At 38.4% G+C, this 16,011-nt stretch overlaps 3 protein-coding genes across 6 annotated transcripts; 1 reads left to right on the top strand and 2 right to left on the bottom strand.

The window, feature by feature from the left end:
* The first annotated feature begins 302 nt into the window (after positions 1–302).
* bmb (brambleberry) lies at positions 303–6,334 on the top strand. 2 transcript variants are annotated; one of them, XM_014981189.2, is made up of 13 exons: positions 303–414; positions 2,094–2,341; positions 2,723–2,851; positions 2,947–3,132; positions 3,224–3,446; positions 3,676–3,792; positions 3,882–4,061; positions 4,496–4,702; positions 4,783–4,921; positions 5,105–5,166; positions 5,246–5,373; positions 5,465–5,586; positions 6,175–6,334. In XM_014981189.2, exons 2-13 carry the CDS (start codon positions 2,096–2,098, stop codon positions 6,317–6,319), a joined length of 1,884 nt encoding a protein of 627 aa, XP_014836675.2. In that variant the 5' UTR covers positions 303–414; positions 2,094–2,095; the 3' UTR covers positions 6,320–6,334. The 2 variants fall into 2 exon arrangements, with proteins under 2 accessions (XP_014836675.2, XP_014836674.2); XM_014981188.2 differs by having other exon boundaries at positions 4,496–4,723.
* Positions 6,335–6,735: 401 nt separating this feature from the next.
* On the bottom strand, positions 6,736–11,233 carry LOC106914415 (GDP-L-fucose synthase). 3 transcript variants are annotated; one of them, XM_014981190.2, is made up of 10 exons: positions 11,157–11,233; positions 10,008–10,159; positions 9,796–9,910; positions 9,139–9,267; positions 8,973–9,046; positions 8,749–8,882; positions 8,514–8,645; positions 8,363–8,442; positions 7,854–7,953; positions 6,736–7,766 (listed from the first exon to the last, which is right to left on the bottom strand). In XM_014981190.2, exons 2-10 carry the CDS (start codon positions 10,133–10,135, stop codon positions 7,711–7,713), a joined length of 948 nt encoding a protein of 315 aa, XP_014836676.1. In that variant the 5' UTR covers positions 10,136–10,159; positions 11,157–11,233; the 3' UTR covers positions 6,736–7,710. The 3 variants fall into 3 exon arrangements, with proteins under 3 accessions (XP_014836676.1, XP_014836677.1, XP_087861188.1); XM_014981191.2 differs by lacking the exon at positions 11,157–11,233 and adding an exon at positions 10,776–10,920; XM_088005062.1 differs by lacking the exon at positions 11,157–11,233 and having other exon boundaries at positions 9,796–9,929; positions 10,008–10,140.
* Positions 11,234–11,987: 754 nt separating this feature from the next.
* Positions 11,988–15,357, bottom strand: serpinb1 (serpin peptidase inhibitor, clade B (ovalbumin), member 1). The gene is made up of 7 exons (XM_014981192.2): positions 15,067–15,357; positions 14,018–14,200; positions 13,339–13,476; positions 13,137–13,254; positions 12,891–13,033; positions 12,615–12,782; positions 11,988–12,505 (listed from the first exon to the last, which is right to left on the bottom strand). The coding sequence occupies exons 1-7, from the start codon at positions 15,184–15,186 to the stop codon at positions 12,101–12,103; spliced, it is 1,275 nt and encodes a 424-aa protein (XP_014836678.2). The 5' UTR covers positions 15,187–15,357; the 3' UTR covers positions 11,988–12,100.
* Positions 15,358–16,011: the final 654 nt, after the last annotated feature.

The raw sequence follows: 16,011 nt of genomic DNA, 5'->3' as shown, positions 1-16,011 counted from the left end.
TTTCTGTTGCTTGATACAACATTAGCTTAGCTTGAAAAAACTGAGCAAGCGACACACTGCGTTGGACGAGGCGCTGTTTCACTCTAGACAAATGAACAGTGGGGATCCAGTGAATGGATCTTCAGAACGGATCATTTGTTTCCATTTGACTTGTGAGTTTGTTTGATTTCATCTATCCGCCCTGCCGAGAAGGTCGGGCGGTGCAACGAGCGTCGTCTGACACACGGCAATTTGTTTATGCCGAAAAACAAATTGAGCGCACCCATAAAGGCATCGTTGAAAAATGCGACAAATATGATTGGTTGCCTGACCGTGGAGCAAATTTAGCCATTATCTCCATCAGCTGTTATTGCCCGTGGGCTCTCCAGAGTGGTGGCTTTTTTTCTGCAGGAGTTTCCTTCAAACTCAGATAAGGTACTTTGCATGTTCTTTAAGCGTATGTTCGTTTTATTTTTTTCACATTATCCTTTCTTTCAAATGAACGATAAGGCAATATATTTTTTATTGTTTGTATAAATTATCAAGAAAATAAGCACTGTGATTTTTAGATGCTTGTTGTTATATGGTTACACAAAAGGGTTTGCTAAAAAAATATTAGAAAATATATTTGTAAATCAGTGTATAGTTGGTGCTTCTTAGTGAGCAGACATGCCTGGGCAAGCCTCCTACCTTTGGTCTTAATAAGCAACCAAATTAAGTTTTTTTTTATTATTTATTTAATCTCGGCTACTACAAAAGCTTTTACTCTTTAGAATCAATTAGCAGGAAGAGAAAATGCATTTAGAAAGCTGTCTTCCATTCTTCAGACGTTACTTTCATAATGATTGATCCGTCTCTGTCGCCATCTACAGTCAATAATCAACACTGAGATAATTTTAGTATAGAAAACGCCTCATTTTATGTCAAATTGGCATATTTTGATTCATGAGTTTAAACTATCGTGATACCTATTCACTTTTACTTTAGCAACCCAGAACGGGGATTAGAACAAATTTAGAATCCAGAAAAACTACCCAGCAACCCAGAACTGGAATGGATTATCAACATTATTTATCTTTATTCTTTTGCTTTTTCCTTTGGTTTGTTATTTTGTTTGTATTTTAATTCATGTAAAGCACTTTGATTTGCTTTGTTGCTAAAAATGTGCTATATAAATAAAATTACCTTACCTGCCTAAAAGCTGCATGACAGCTGTGGCCTAGCTGTCAGCTAGAGTGTAAATCAGTTGGCTTTCAAATGTACATTGTACATTTTACTTTTTTTTTTTTAGTTTTCATAAATGTTGTCTGTCACAGAATGTTTTATTGTAAAATATTTTTGGGTTTAGCTGAATCAAACTATTTTTAAAATCTAAATTTGTTCCTCTAGTGAACCACGTGGTCTATAAATCAAACATACTCCACTTGGAGGTTATGCAATTTCTTTCACTGCAGAGTATTTTGTGTTTTGTTTAAAGTGTCAGTATTAAGTTTCCAGCCTAACCTGCTATCCTTGTAACCAAGGCATATGTAGTACTCCTACATCTTTTTAAAGCTGATTAGCAAGTTTACCTTATTACCATTTTCATGCATAATAGTAGCCAAAGTATGTGGTGTTTCCAATGCCAGCATTACAGAGAGGACTCTAAATGCATTTCCTGCTTTGTCTGAGGCATGCTCCAACCTCAGGACCTAAAGTAGTTTCTGAGGTGCAGCATGCCTTTGGGGCGGTGTGATGCAATACACTGTTGCAGCTAGCCCAGAGTAATTGCTTAATTAAAAATAAGAAACTATGTGGGATTATTAAGTATTATAGATTGTCCTGTGAGTTTGTTCAGTTACCATTCCTCATATGACAATTACATTTTTTAAAATTTATTTAATCTGCATCACATTAATAGATCAAGTTAATTTGTTAAAAAATAAATACTGTTAGAGTGAATATCGCATGATTAATAAAGATTTTGTTTAATACAAGAAAATCTCTAGTCAGATTAGACAATTTAATTTCTTTGAATGACTGCTAAATAAAGTAAGAGGTCCATAAAGCCACAAGACATTTGAATCTACGAACAAAAATGCAGTTTAAATCTCTCTATCCATGTTGTGATCCAGATATGGGCCACCTTCTGATCCACCGTCTGCTCCTGCTGGTTACGGTCTGCATGCTGGCCTGGCCTGCAGTCAGCGGGCTCTTTGAATGGTTGAGGACCCCGCAGCCTCCCCCTGCGGCAGCTCCCCCTCCCGTAGCTCCAGCGATCCTGGCGAAGGATGCTCAGTTTGAAATGGTGACTTCAGACGAGAAGTTTCTGGCTGAGGCGAAGCAGCTGGAGTTGAGCCCTTTGGACAGCTGCCACTACAGGGTAAACATGGATTTCCTCCATAGTTAATTTTCAGAAAATTGCTTTTCTTGTAAGAAAAGGAAATTGTTTGGAGAGGAACAAGGGTGATGCACAAAAAACCCCTCAATAAATAGACTGGCCCATCTCATTATTATACAAAGGATTGAGTCTGTTTTTTAATCCCTTGTAAATTGCAACCTGACCTGATTCACTATTATTACCAGTAACTTTCTTAAACACACCTCCAAAATACAGAAAGATCTGCATGATTAAAGAAATGATTTACATGTTTATTTGGGAATGACGCAAAAATGTGAAACAGATTCCAAAGACTCGGAATTTAACTTGATTAAACGAATAAGAGGAAGGAAAAACGTATTGAAGCACTGGACATGTCTGCAGGTGGTTGCTCGTTTGAGGGCAAGTTGTGAAAGCCTCTCTGAGGAAAATCTTGCCAAGCTCGGAGTGGAACTGTTTAACTGCCAGGCGGAGATCGAAGGGCGCCGGTCCTTCCCATGCACTCAGGAAATGGTAATATTGTGAAATGAGATTTATTTTTTACAAAAAGTTTTCTTTCCCCATAGAACAGCTTAGAAAGTTTTGTAACGGCGTTTTTGTTGTTTCAGACCATTAAAGAATGCACAGCAGATATGGACCCGGACACCTGGAATGCCTACCACATAGTGAGCAACAGAGCACGCTCAGTTTGCTACGCAGCTCGCCAGCAGCTGTTTCGCCGCCGAGCAGAGCTTACGGTCAATTCTCTCATCTCCACGGCAACAAGCCAGTTAGATGCAATGAAAGACCTGAAGGTTGAGTTTTGGGTTTCTTAATTTAAGCTAACATTTCTACTCTTTGCTTCGGGATGCCAGATCCTGAGTTTCTTATGCTGTTTTGATGCAGGTTGGACAGCTGGAGCTGAAGGAACTGACTTCAGCTTCTCTCCACAAGCTGCTGGAGGGCCATAGCGCCCTCCAGGCTCAACAGGGCAAACTGCATGAGGGCCAGGAGCAGTTGGAAGGTTCACTGAGAGAAAACCTGGAACGTCTTGGTCAGGAAAAGGCCCTCATTGCCTCTGGACAGGAGCTGGTAGCCCAACTCATTCAGGGAATCACTAAAAGAATGGGTGAGAGGCTTGGTGTGTTTTATAAGCTAATTACAGTGAACTCAATCTGGCAAAACTACCAGTAGTTTGTGCTAAACCACTCTATGCTATGAGAAAACACTGAAGAATCAAACACTTGTAGTTATCTTTTCATCCCTATAAATCACCCATGCAGCCTGTTGAATGACAAAGGGATTTAACTTCATGTTAGTTGAAAGGACCAGTTTCAAATAGTTTTCTTTTATGTTAGAAAACGTGAGCGAACATCTGCAGATCCAAAGCTCAGAGGTCCAAGATGGCCACAAAGCAATCACTGATGACCTTGCAGAGGTCAGGCACCAAGCTCAGGATATCTACCAGAAAATTGGTATCTGATCAACTTCACACCATTTTTCTAATCACAGTAAACGACTGAGCTGCATCGATTTCTAAGTATCTGCTGCTGTGAATCGACAGACCACAGCATGTCTGAGTTTCTGCAGTACCAGGACCAGACCTCCCAATACTACACTGACCTGATGAACAAACTGGAGCGCATGAACAGCACACTGGGAGTCATGCTGCAGTATCTGGACAACATGGAGGTTCGGATAGAGGAGAGGCTTCACATGATTCAAAGCTACCTGGGCTGGGCAGGTGAGTTTGGCAAATTAAACTTCACTCATGTCTACTAGTATAAGATAAGAAATTTGAATCAGAGGAAATATGTAATGTTTTGACTGTAAAGAATTGGATTGTGGAATTATACTTTGATGTATTTGATGTATAATTCCATAATTATACATCACTGACTTGTTATATTGTTTGGTTTTTCCACCAAAAAGAGAATAAATTAAAAGTAAAATAATCAAAGTTCTTCTGAGATTTTCCACTGGAATATATTTTCCCCTCAGTTGAGTGATTCTTATTGGAGACTCATTAAAGAAATTGATTTAAAATTCAAAGTGTAGAAATCTTTCTTTTAATGCTTTATACCAGCTTTGAATTACCAGAGCAAAGTGAAGGTCGAAGGATTTATTTTGAAATTGCTAAATGTTTGCATAAAAGTTTTGGGTTTCTTCTTTGTGCAGGTTTAAGTCTGACTGCTATGTGGACTTGTGTTGCACACACGGCCTACTTCGTATTGTGTGCAGTCCTTCTGACGTTCCTGCACTGTCCGGGTTTCTCCAGAGTCATGTTGCTGCTCATGGTTCCCCTGAATGCAGTGGCTGAGGTCAACCAGCAGCCGGCGCTGCACCTCACCAGCCTCACTGTGCTGCTGCTGACTCTTTCCCTGGGTATTAGCTTCATCAGACCAGGTACAAGTCAAATATGAGGCGTCCAAATATATTTATAACGGTATCCTTTGTCTCTGTAGGTCACTGGTTTGTGACTCGTCTTTGGGCTTGTGTGCCAAGCAAAGAAGAGCCAGTTCCATCATCGCTGCTTGGTCCATCCAATGTCATGGAGCCTAAGAAGCACACGATGTTGGGTCCACCATCATCTACACCAGAAAGGTTTGTATATTTCACCTTTATCTGAAGCTTTTGGAAAAAGTACAAAATGCTATTTGAATAAAGTTAATTTTCACAAAAAGCTACAGATCACTTAAAATTTGTACTTTGCATTTCAAATCTTATGTTAATGAATTACTGCGCCTCTAAATTCTTCATGTTGTAAATTTTAATCTCGACTTTCAGATGTGAAAAAAGCGACTTATTTGAGCGAGACAACTTGTTGAATCATGACAGCTTTTTATCAGGTAGAAAAATGAAACCTGAAGTTCGGTAGAAAATATTCACTGTAATGGATTAACTTTAATTGCTCTTTTTTGTTTTCAGGTGAACTTGGCATATCAGCAGTATGTCCCCCTAAAAGGAGATCCGTTCCAGAGCCCAACTTCCTACCAACATTTAGAACACCGAATCAGTCCACTCCCAGGCTGATATCCCACGAACTTTTTTCAAAGGTGAGCTTATTAACTTATCATTTTCTGTCTAAAGGTAACAAAGTTCAGCATTTCATGAGTCATCATTTGACCCATTCTTATTGCATTACAGGCTCTAGTTGATGACATCCCTCAAAAAATCATGGGAGGAGTTTTTGATTCAGCGAATGAGTCTCATGATTTTGGCAGAGACTCTAGAAGTGCAAGTCCTACTCCATCAATTATCACTAACAGGTTAGTGTTTTGAATATTCTTCTCAAATTCTGGAAATGTTTTCTTTTTTTTACTTTAAACATGCTGGTCAGTCTAGAATAGTCACATTCTAAATTATTTTAGGGATTTTAAATGCTGGAGTGTTTACATAGCTCTTCTCCTAATATTGAAGAAAAACACTAACACTGACAATTAAATATTCATGGAGTAAATCATCACAAGATCCGTCAGACAAATTCTTTTTTTACTATTACAGAACACTACAGGTCTTAAAAGACAAATGTCTTCATCCTAAAATCTAATGTAAAATGATATATTTTCCTTTTATAGATATGTTCATTTTAAACCTAGTTTTACTCTAAACAAGTACTGCACAATGCTGAATACTAATTATGGTATTTGGCACTGTAAACACATAGACATGGCTCCACAGTTTTTTTGTACTTGCATGAAAAAGAAATGCTCATAAATTTTAAGGAATAATTTTCACAACCGTGCCAAACATTGCCATGACTACTGATGTAATACTACATAAAATGTTTAGTTTGTTTACGGTAACCCAGTAAAGTCTGAGAATGGCCTCATTCCCCTCTCTGATTTCTGTGGCAGCTCTTTGTCGGGCCGTTTCCTGTGTAATGGAATCACAAAAGCAGGGAAAGCCTGTAAGAAGAAGGCAGTTCCAGGACAGGAGTTCTGCCGCGTTCATGAGGGGGGACACAGTTCTTATGTTCACTCCCAACATGTTGAATGTTGATACATTTTATGTTTTTAACTGGAGCCGCTGCTCCAAAAACTGTTTACAACAGTTTTTTTTTTTTTTTACTACACTAAATCTGTAGAAATTTTAAATATTTGTCACTAGAAATTGAATTTTTACCTGCTTTTTTTTATTATTATTTCTCACTGATGTATTTTCTGAAATTAAAAGGTTGCAGGCAGTGCATATTTAAACCATTTGTCAATATTTAATAAGTATTTAATAAATTCAAACAACCACACATTGAAAATCTTGTCTTTTTTCATAAACTGTTTTATCATTCACAAAGTAAGGTCATCCTGTAACATTTATATTAACCGATTCTAGCACTGTTTGTCACCACCTACGTAACGAGGAACTATTAAATTTTAAAAGATGAGAAGTGGGGGGGGAAATAAACTCAAAATACAAAATGTAAATCAATCCACCTTTATTTTTCTAAAAAAAACAAAAAAACAATCTGAAACTTTTACAAAAAGCTCCCGATTCTAAAGTGGAACGCTTCTTTTTTTATATGGTTGACGTTTCATCTGGAACTTCTAGCAAAGTGAGTAATCTTGATTTTTCTCAAAGAACCTATGCAGCAGAAGTGGGTGACCTTCACTGAAGCCAGGAGAAGAGTATACAATATCCTGAACCAAAAATAATCCTTTGCAAGAATTGTGAAAAAGTGTGAATAAGGCTCTATGCTATGAGTAACAATGACAGCTACAATGTTTGTAAAGTCCCACCCCTGAAAGTAAAACCCTGACTTATGTTTATAAAAGTGAAACTTTCAGCTGTTTCTATTCACCATTACATTTTACACAACCACAGCTTGGCTTGATATTATGTATCGTTCTGGTGCCTGTGAACATCAGCAAAATGCTCTTCAGAACCAGAACAGAAATTAGAAAATCTTCCTAAAATCTACCAGAATGTAATTTTATCACAAGCAGTTATGGCCTTTGATATGTGCTCCATCAATGTTTAGGGAACTTTCAGTGTTTTTTTTTTTTTTTTTTTTTTTTTTTTTTTTTTCATGCTTTACTGCATTTCTTTGAATAAGGAAAGGAATATAACTATTGTAAAATACAAACCCAAACCCATTGGAAAAACAAAAAGATGAAAATGACAAATGTCATTTCAAGAAAACGAAAAGCTGCAACTGAAATCAACAAAACGGGAAGGAAGCATCTAAAACGTCATGTTACAGTTTGGTCCTGGTGTCTCTTAACTTAAAACTACAAAGCTTTTTAATGATTATCAGACATAACTATTAGCTCACTACTTTCTGCACATGATCTAGTGTCCTGTAACACTCCACTGTTGACCCCACCAGTTTTGTTTTTTTTACAGAAACGGTCATTCAATGTACAGCTTTGATCCCAACCGGTTCAGGGGTCGTCTTACTTCCGGGCGGTGTCATAATTGGCAACAAACCAATCGCATGTTTCTTTTAAAGCTACAAGTGAAAACAAGAAGACATCTGTCATGACACACAGTTACTGACTTTAGCAAATGCATGCAAAACAGAAGAATATGATCTTACCTTGTCTGAAGGGTGTGAATTTGAAGTCTGGCAGGTACTGACGTAGTTTTGCATTACTGGCAGTCTTTTTAAACTGACCATCTGCTTTACTGGTGTCATACTGGATATTATGAGTCAAAGAAATTGGAAGTTATTGAGTCATGTACAAAAAAATCACAATGTTTAACCCATTGATATGTCAGTAGTATATATCATTGAACATTTAAAATATCAGTATTAGAAAAAAAACTTGTTGCGGAAATCAAACGAGGCTGAAAATTACACTACTACTTACTAAACACCACTGTGTTTTACCACAATGAAACATTATTTTGTCATTACTAGATAAGATTTTGAACAATCAATATATCATTCACCTTCAGGTGTCTGCTACATTACAGGATGTTAAACATATGAAATCAGGCTGTTACACTGTTTTTTTTCTTTAAATTGTCCTATTTTACATGCAGAATCACTACCTACTGTAAATTAGAATTTTCAGAAGCAGATTACTTTAATTGAAAGGATACCACTACTTCTCCTTTAAAGCTCAACGACTCAACAACTGCCTCTGCGGCTTCTTTAATGGAGACCTCATCTTCTTCCCCAACTGCAACCAAACAGCAAATTAGTAAACGTCACTGTTAACCATTTAAATTCATGTCATGCATTGAAACTCACCAGAAAGAATGATTGGGTCGACCTCTGGATACTCCCTCAGGACCCAGAGAAAAAGACGAGCCAAGTCCAAAGAGTAGATGAACTGTCTTCTAGGAGAGCCTGAGCCCCAGACCACCAGGGGCTTCCCCTCCTCTGGCCAAAAAAAAAATCCCACCAAAATTTCAGTCTCTGCCCTCAACTTTCACCTCCAAACTCCAAAACACTGAGCCCTCACTCTCCTAAAAAGTAGACTTACTTTGAGCGATGTATGCCTTATGTATGAGCCCTGGCAGCACGTGACCGTCCTCGATGCTGAAGTTGTCATGAGGACCAAACACATTTGTGGGAATCACGGCTGTGTAGCATCGGCCATGTTGCTGGTAATAAGCCCTGGGGGATGTACACATAAACTGAAAATCAGACCCAATTTATCTATTAAAGAAGTGGGGTTGTTGTTACAAAACGGCACCAAAAACTGACCTGTTGTGAACATCAATCATCCTTTTGGCATAGGCATAACCAAAGTTGGACTCATGAGGAGGGCCGTTATGGATCTGGTTGCAGACAGAAGAACATGTGGTCACCATTGAAAAAAATCCAAAATCCATTATTTATTCTAACATTATGGATCAGAGGGAGCTTTTACCATGGTCTCGTCAATAGGATATGTTGTTTTATCGGGGAAAATGCAGGTGGATAGACAGGAAACAACCTTAACAGTCCCGACCTCATGTGCCGCCTGCAGAACATTATCGTTGATGTAGATGTTGTTCCTCTGCATGACAGATATTGATAGTTCAAGTTTGGAAGCAAAAAGACAAGAACCATTCTGTGATAACCCTGTGGAACATAGATTAAAAAGGTGCATGAATCTGTGCAAAAATTAAAGACACTAGTAACAGAGAGGCAACCAGTGAGGAAGCAAACTGTTTAAATAAAATTGTTCTGGACGTTGTTGCTGCTTTGTTGCCATGGCGTATGCAGTCATAGAGCTAAGTGCTTAGCAGGATGTACCCCAAACAATTCTGATCACTAACTATTTTCTTAAATTGTTTGGTTTTGAAACATTGTAAAGTTTTTGATTTTGCTAGATGTTTTTTTTTTTTTGTTATAAAGTGTTGTGTATTGGCTCACTGAGAACATATTGGCATTAAATCTGAGGATTATCAAATTTTACAAGTGTTCTGTCAATTAGTACTTGATGGATTTTGAGCAGAGCCATAATTTGTTTTAGCTTAATGCTGTTGATGATGCATCCTTTATGAAGGTTAGTCATTTTTCAGTCATCAATTGTGTGTCCTACCCAGAAGTCCAAGTTGTGCTTCATGTTCTTGAAAAGACCTCCCACCATAGCAGCCAGATGGATGACATGGGTGGGCCGATGTTTTTCAAAAACAGCCTGTGTTTCCTCTTTGTTCCTGTGAAACCAGAAGCACACTGAAATGCATGTGGACTGTTTTAAAAGAAGAAAAAAATTTGAAGCTGTACAAGACATTACAAGGTAATGATTCTCACATTAGGTTTGCATCTTTGGAGGACAGAAATATCCATTCTTCTCCTTTTTTGGCTCCCCCTTCTTCTTCTATAACGTGACGTATGGCTCTCCCCACCAATCCAGAGCCCCCTGTGACCAACACCTTCATCTGACCAGTACACTGGTAGTTTATCTAAGCAAACAAGAAGACACCAAAGAAACATCACATGAATAATTATCAGAGATGGTATAACCTTACTAAAATGGGTTAGGATATTTAAATCAAAATCAATTCCCAAGAACACCAGTGCCAAAAATAAAAAAAGGCTTAATTCAGTAAAGTACACCAAAGAGGGAAAAACAAGACCAAAAATCGTTATTTCAATGTCAGATGGAACAACCAATAATGCTAAAAGTAATGCAAAGCCACAAATGTAGATCAGAAACGCAACAAAAAAACATTGAAATTGGGAATTGGAAAAGGTTATTTCCCTTTTATGATTTTGGCACTTGGTTGCTTATTTCTTATTCCCTTACTTTGCCTCAGAGTTCATTCAAGGGGACAAAAGTAAATAAAAATAAAGCTGGTTCATTTCTCAGTTTATCATAATTCAACATATCCGTCATGTCAGGTAATACTCAATCGTCCTCCAGCTTTATGACGAGGGAATCACAAATTAATGAAAAGAAAACAACGTGATTAGAAAGATACCTAAACCTTTAGAAACCGGACAACAAAATCGAAATGACACACAGACTTGTCTACGGGTAGATAGATAGGAAGTTTAGGTATAAATCTCATCACTTACAATGTCAATATGTTATTTCTAAAATCCAGTTAAAAAAAATCTAACTTAATGTATATTTTGTATCATACCACTGTGATCCGAAAGTTAAAAATAACCTTGCTAATCTCTACAGAAATGAGAGTACTGTACACGTCAGTAGTGTTTAAGGTACATTTCTGACAAGTAAAACCAGACAGACAGGATCTTACCAAAGTTGTGCTTGCTAGCCAAAAACTTGCACACAGCTAATTCCTTTGCAATGAATTACCAAGAAATTTAGACAATTAAAACCTAATGTATGAAACAAAGTATTATCGGTCTTGTTTCTACAGATTTCAACTCCGTGAGGTAAAATAGCATTAATTGTTAGTTAAATTATTGCGTAAAATACCAGTTTCTTACCTGTTAGCCAACAACACGCCTAACAGGAAGTCACCTTTCAGTGTCAAGCTACGAAATTCAACGTGAATGTTCACTGCCGGTTTGTAACTTCAAAATAAATGTTTCTTTTGAAATTAGAAATTTACCTATCGAGGTTTTATCTGCAGATTGTGCTGCTCTCTGCCTGCAAGCAAAAGTCGAAGTCTTTGAGTTGTGGTGGAATTGCCTCATAATATCAAGTTTAAGCATCTGGAGTGTAAAAAGTTTTGATAGAAGCAGTAATAAAGGAGTTACCGGTTTAGTTTAACATACACAGTTCTAGGCCACCATGGATCCTCCACATGGCTGTAGTAGATCAATAGATTAGGTTCCTCCAGGCCACTGCATTTGTTGCCAAGCCAGGATCTACTGTTCACCTTAGTGATGGCATAGTTATTAAAAGACTAGAAATACGGAGTTATGTCACTGAAGATGTGTACTAGCACATCCAATAATGGGTTTAACAGTTAACTGTAAAGAACCTTGGTCAACATTTACTTTATATTGCTGCCCTCTGGTGGATTAAAAAAAATGCGTGCTCTTGTATCCATCTTGTCGCTGAAGCAGTATTTTCATTTGGCTCGGCTCTAGCTACCTCCGTCGGTCACCCCAGTTAATATTTGGTTTACTTTTGATTATTTAATAAATCTGAAACCTAATTATGACTTTTGATCTGTTCAGAAGAAACGGCTTCAAATTTCTGAATGAAACAGTTTCGGTTCTGCTTGACTCAATTCAACTTTGCTTTATATAAAAACATTTAAACAAAATAATGTGAAACATTTCTTGAAAGAATCACAGTTTAGCACAGTGTCATTTCTATGTTTTTATTGTAATTACTTAAAGTTAACAAAGGATTATTTGATTAAGTAAATGGCAACTTTTTCAGCTTTTATTTTAGCATCAAATTCATTACATCAGTTCTCTTAAGGAGATGAGAACCTGCCAAAGAAGAGTATGGACTTGGTCTTGTTGTGCCTGATGAAGAAGAGGAAGGGGTGATCTGCTCGGAAGTGCTCCTCCCTCAACATGCAAAAAGACACCATGCCAGCTGTGGCTGCAGCAGCTTCTGTGCCCTCTTCGTTCACATCCACAAAGGCCTTGTGGGCCACCGTAGACAAGAAGAGGCCCCCGTCTTCGTTCATGCCCGTCAGGTCAGCTTTGCCAGCGCAGAACACATCCGTCATGCCCATCTTGGACAGATGTTCCTTGAGTTCGTAATCCTCCTCCAGCTTGAACTTTGGCAGGTGGACGATGATTTCTGTTTGGATGTCCATGTTTGCCCTGTTGGTCCATTCATCCAGCCTCTCTGGCGTCAGCTCATTTTCCAGCTGCAAAGGAGTAAATCTGGTGACTACATTGTTCATTCTCTAGCTATTAGAGTTGCAGCTTGAAAACTACATTTAGGTTTTCGTCAGTGTTTTATTTCTGGGTGTGTACCTTCAGCAAAGGGTCTGAGCCATCTGTAGATAACTCTGGCAGCAGGATGAACATGCTGAGCTCCTGTTCCACATATGGAAGCTCCAGGATCTGCAGTCCCAAATCAGGGATATAGTTGAAGGGCAGCTTCTTCATCTGGTACATCATCTGGACTGTTTTGGTCTCATTCTGACACACAAGAAACAGAAAACGGCAATTATTTTTCAGAGCACTTGTTGTTGAAGAAACTTTGCTCTACATCTGTCACAGTATCTACTTCATCCAAAATCACCTTACCAGGCTGACTTTAAAGGGCATCTCCTTGGTGTTGGCTGAATTAAAACGACTCATCCAGCTTCCTTTAAAGTAGATGGCATTCACCAGAGCTAGTCTCGTCATGCCGTTAACAGTTCCTGGCTTCAGAAGATCTTTTATCTTGTCTAAAAAAAAAAAAAAAAAAAGACAAAACACAATCCAGCACTGTCACCTAAGCCAAGAGACTAAATCTCAGTATTCACTGTTTTACAATCATAATATTCCTACTTTCTGTCTTCTCCTCCACCCAGGTGTTGATCTCAGCTCTGCAGTCCTCTGGGTTTCCGATGAAATTGACAGCCTTCAGGTCTGCCTGGTAGAACTTTCGTGTGTCTTCTAAGAATTTCTGCAGATATTGGATTATTGCTTAATCAATTTCATTTTGCCACATTTTAAAATCAGTTTGATGAGCAGATGTATGCAAACTCACAGGGAGAAAATTAGACGTGGTCTCTCCATAAAGACGGTTGGCCACCTTCAGGATGTATGATGCAGACGGGGAGTTTATGTCGGCGTTTAGGTTTTGGAAATCTGCATGGACGCCTTCACCGCTAGTGAATGAGAGGGCCTGAGGGAAATGAGGAGAGGAAAATGAAACTTAATGCAAGACAACAAAAAAAGGAGGGTTAAGCAGCTATAGTAGCAAAAAGATGTCTAATATCTCCATCTAGATCTATATAAGGATGTGCAAAAAAAAAAATTGCTTGGCAAACACAAAGGCCATTAATCTGACTTAAATGTACTTTCTGACAGGAGGGAGTTTTTCAGAGGAACTGAGTACAAAAACTTCAGCTGTTCTGCCGTTATTTTTACAACGTTCAGCTCTTTTACGAACAATGCGTAGCTTGTTCCAAGGGTTATTAAATGAGGTCAAAGTACAGGTTCATTCCATGAAGTAAGGGCCTCACCCAGGACACACCTGTCGGTTTGTACCTTAGATACACAACTGGTGTAATACTGGTGATAACTGTCTGAACTTACAAATGCTTATAGGACATAGGGAGGGGTTGACTGTATTTTAAAACCCTCTGCATAAAGTGTTTCAAAAGCCACTGACAAAGACAGAAGCTGCAGAGGACTATCATGTGATGAGTTGACGGTGCGCTGACCTTTGCCATCTGAGTTGCAGTGTCTCCCTTAGCACCTAAATAGACCATTGCCATTGCAGAGCTGATGCTCAGAGGAGAGACAAAGATGTTCCTGGCCGGATTTGCTTGGCTCAGAGTGCGGAACAATCCCAGGGCAAAATCTGCGTTGCTGGTGACCGCCATGGCTGATGATGTTGGGCTTTGCTAGGAGAGAGGAAGTCAAGTGAATTGAAATCAAGTCATTTTATTGCCTGTTGCACCCACAAACAACAAAAGCACAAGGAAATATATTCAATGTTTTTTCATTAAGTGTCCAGAGGCTAAAAGGCAAGAAAATTGTTCTTTTGTAACTTTTCACTTTCAGCATATTAAAAAACAAAACACTTAAATTGAATAAATACTTCAGTTTTGTTAGCAAATTTCAAAGATGTCTAAAGTTTTCCAACTAAAAGATGTCATTATTAAAATAGAAATTAAACAATTTCAGTTTACATTTGTTTGATACAAACTGAATGAGGGAAATAAACTTGAAAAATCTAATATTTTTTTCCCCATTCTTAAATTTACCCATAATTACAAAGACCTTAAAATTGACCAACTCAATTTACATCAAGTTGGTTTACGTATAAAATTAGTAAAACATCCATTAAAAATATAAGAAATATATAAATGTCCTGGAAACAACTTGAACAAGTATTTTAGGACAACTGTAAAGGATTTCATAAACTAAGACTCAAAAATGAGCAGGACAAGAACGTTCGCACATCATATAGCTGTAAAGTGGGCGGAGCAGCAATTGTGCGTTACATTAAACCCATATGTTCCACTAACACTCCCACAGACTACGAGGGCTTGTATTAAGACCTCTTAATGTAACGCTGCTTAATCGAAAATGTCAATGTACCCACCCGGAAATACCACAAATACTACAATACCACTTTGTGCAATACAACGTGGTATTGTACCCACCCGGAAATGAACCTACAGACGCTAATTTTGAGCGTCCCCGAAATAAATTTCAGAGTTACACGAGTTATTTTTATTTAATTTTTTTGTTTAAGTATATGTACCTTTTCTCGGGCTTGTTGCAAGCTGGTGTCGCTCAAACTTGAAAGTGAAAGGAAAAGCAAAAGACATCCAAAAATCCCCCTGACACCGACGTTCGTTTCCGCTGAACCACGGCCGATCATAGGACTCCCGTTTTTATCAGGGGAGAGAGTAGACTTACAGTCCGCCCCTGTTTGGGTGGAACGCGTGACTGCGCGATTCACCGAGTGACAAAAACATTCGGCTTTATTGTCGTGTGGAGAGAAGAAACAGCAGCCAGCTGTGCCAAATGAGGTTTGTGTTGATACGCTGCGTCACAAGTAGTGGACCTTGTTCGGCTCCACTCCCAAATGAGAGACGTCGTTTTTTTGTTTTTTTTTTGCAAGTAGAAGATGGTGAAAATGCTGATTTGTTTGCCTTACAAACAACACAGTGAAATCCCGTCTCACAAAGACACTTGCTATAGCTCACAATAATGATGTTGGTGCAGTATATAGGTGTGTAATTATTATGTAGGTGTAGTCTAAAATGGCACAGAGTTGGCATTTCATTACAGAGTGAATATCTTGACAGTTTGTTAAAGCAATATTAGGTCAGCAGTCACCAGAGGAACCATCATTACCAGCACCTGGTAATTGAGATCGCAATGTGGTTTAGCATGATGTTCAGTGGTGGCAGATGGCATCTAGCACTATGCAGGCGTAACAGTGGCCTGTTTTTGGAATCGTTTAATGAGGGCATCCAGCACCATCTCATACCATGATGGTCATATTTGGACCTTTAAGCATTGAGTTTAAAAGCACCTGCAATAAAGAGTATATTCCAGTGTTTGGCGGTTTCATAGTATAAGCACCTTGCCTTCTATATACTTAAAATGTAACAAAGTTGTGATAAGTCTAACACCAGAATGTTGGATGCTCCAGCAACTGCTTATTGGAGTATACGCCAACAGTTGTACACATAATGAG

Source organism: Poecilia mexicana, unplaced genomic scaffold (assembly GCF_051168715.1).
Source record: "Poecilia mexicana isolate PSO_F unplaced genomic scaffold, ASM5116871v1 scaffold_4, whole genome shotgun sequence".
Classification (NCBI taxonomy): Eukaryota; Metazoa; Chordata; class Actinopteri; order Cyprinodontiformes; family Poeciliidae; genus Poecilia; species Poecilia mexicana.
This window is presented reverse-complemented; position numbering and strand designations above follow the sequence as displayed.

Coding starts and splice junctions, on each gene's coding strand:
- bmb (XM_014981188.2), top strand. CDS start 2,096: ATGGGCCACCTTCTGATCCACCGTCTGCTCCTGCTGGTTACGGTCTGC. Junction 4,922..5,104: donor CCATCATCTACACCAGAAAG/GTTTGTATATTT, acceptor CTCGACTTTCAG/ATGTGAAAAAAGCGACTTAT. Junction 5,167..5,245: donor TCATGACAGCTTTTTATCAG/GTAGAAAAATGA, acceptor TTTTGTTTTCAG/GTGAACTTGGCATATCAGCA.
- LOC106914415 (XM_014981190.2), bottom strand. CDS start 10,135: ATGAAGGTGTTGGTCACAGGGGGCTCTGGATTGGTGGGGAGAGCCATA. Junction 8,883..8,972: donor ATGATTGATGTTCACAACAG/GTCAGTTTTTGG, acceptor TACATCCCCCAG/GGCTTATTACCAGCAACATG. Junction 7,767..7,853: donor ATTCACACCCTTCAGACAAG/GTAAGATCATAT, acceptor TTTCACTTGTAG/CTTTAAAAGAAACATGCGAT.
- serpinb1 (XM_014981192.2), bottom strand. CDS start 15,186: ATGATCGGCCGTGGTTCAGCGGAAACGAACGTCGGTGTCAGGGGGATT. Junction 13,255..13,338: donor CCACGTCTAATTTTCTCCCT/GTGAGTTTGCAT, acceptor CAATATCTGCAG/AAATTCTTAGAAGACACACG. Junction 13,034..13,136: donor GGTGGAGGAGAAGACAGAAA/GTAGGAATATTA, acceptor TTTTTTTTTTAG/ACAAGATAAAAGATCTTCTG.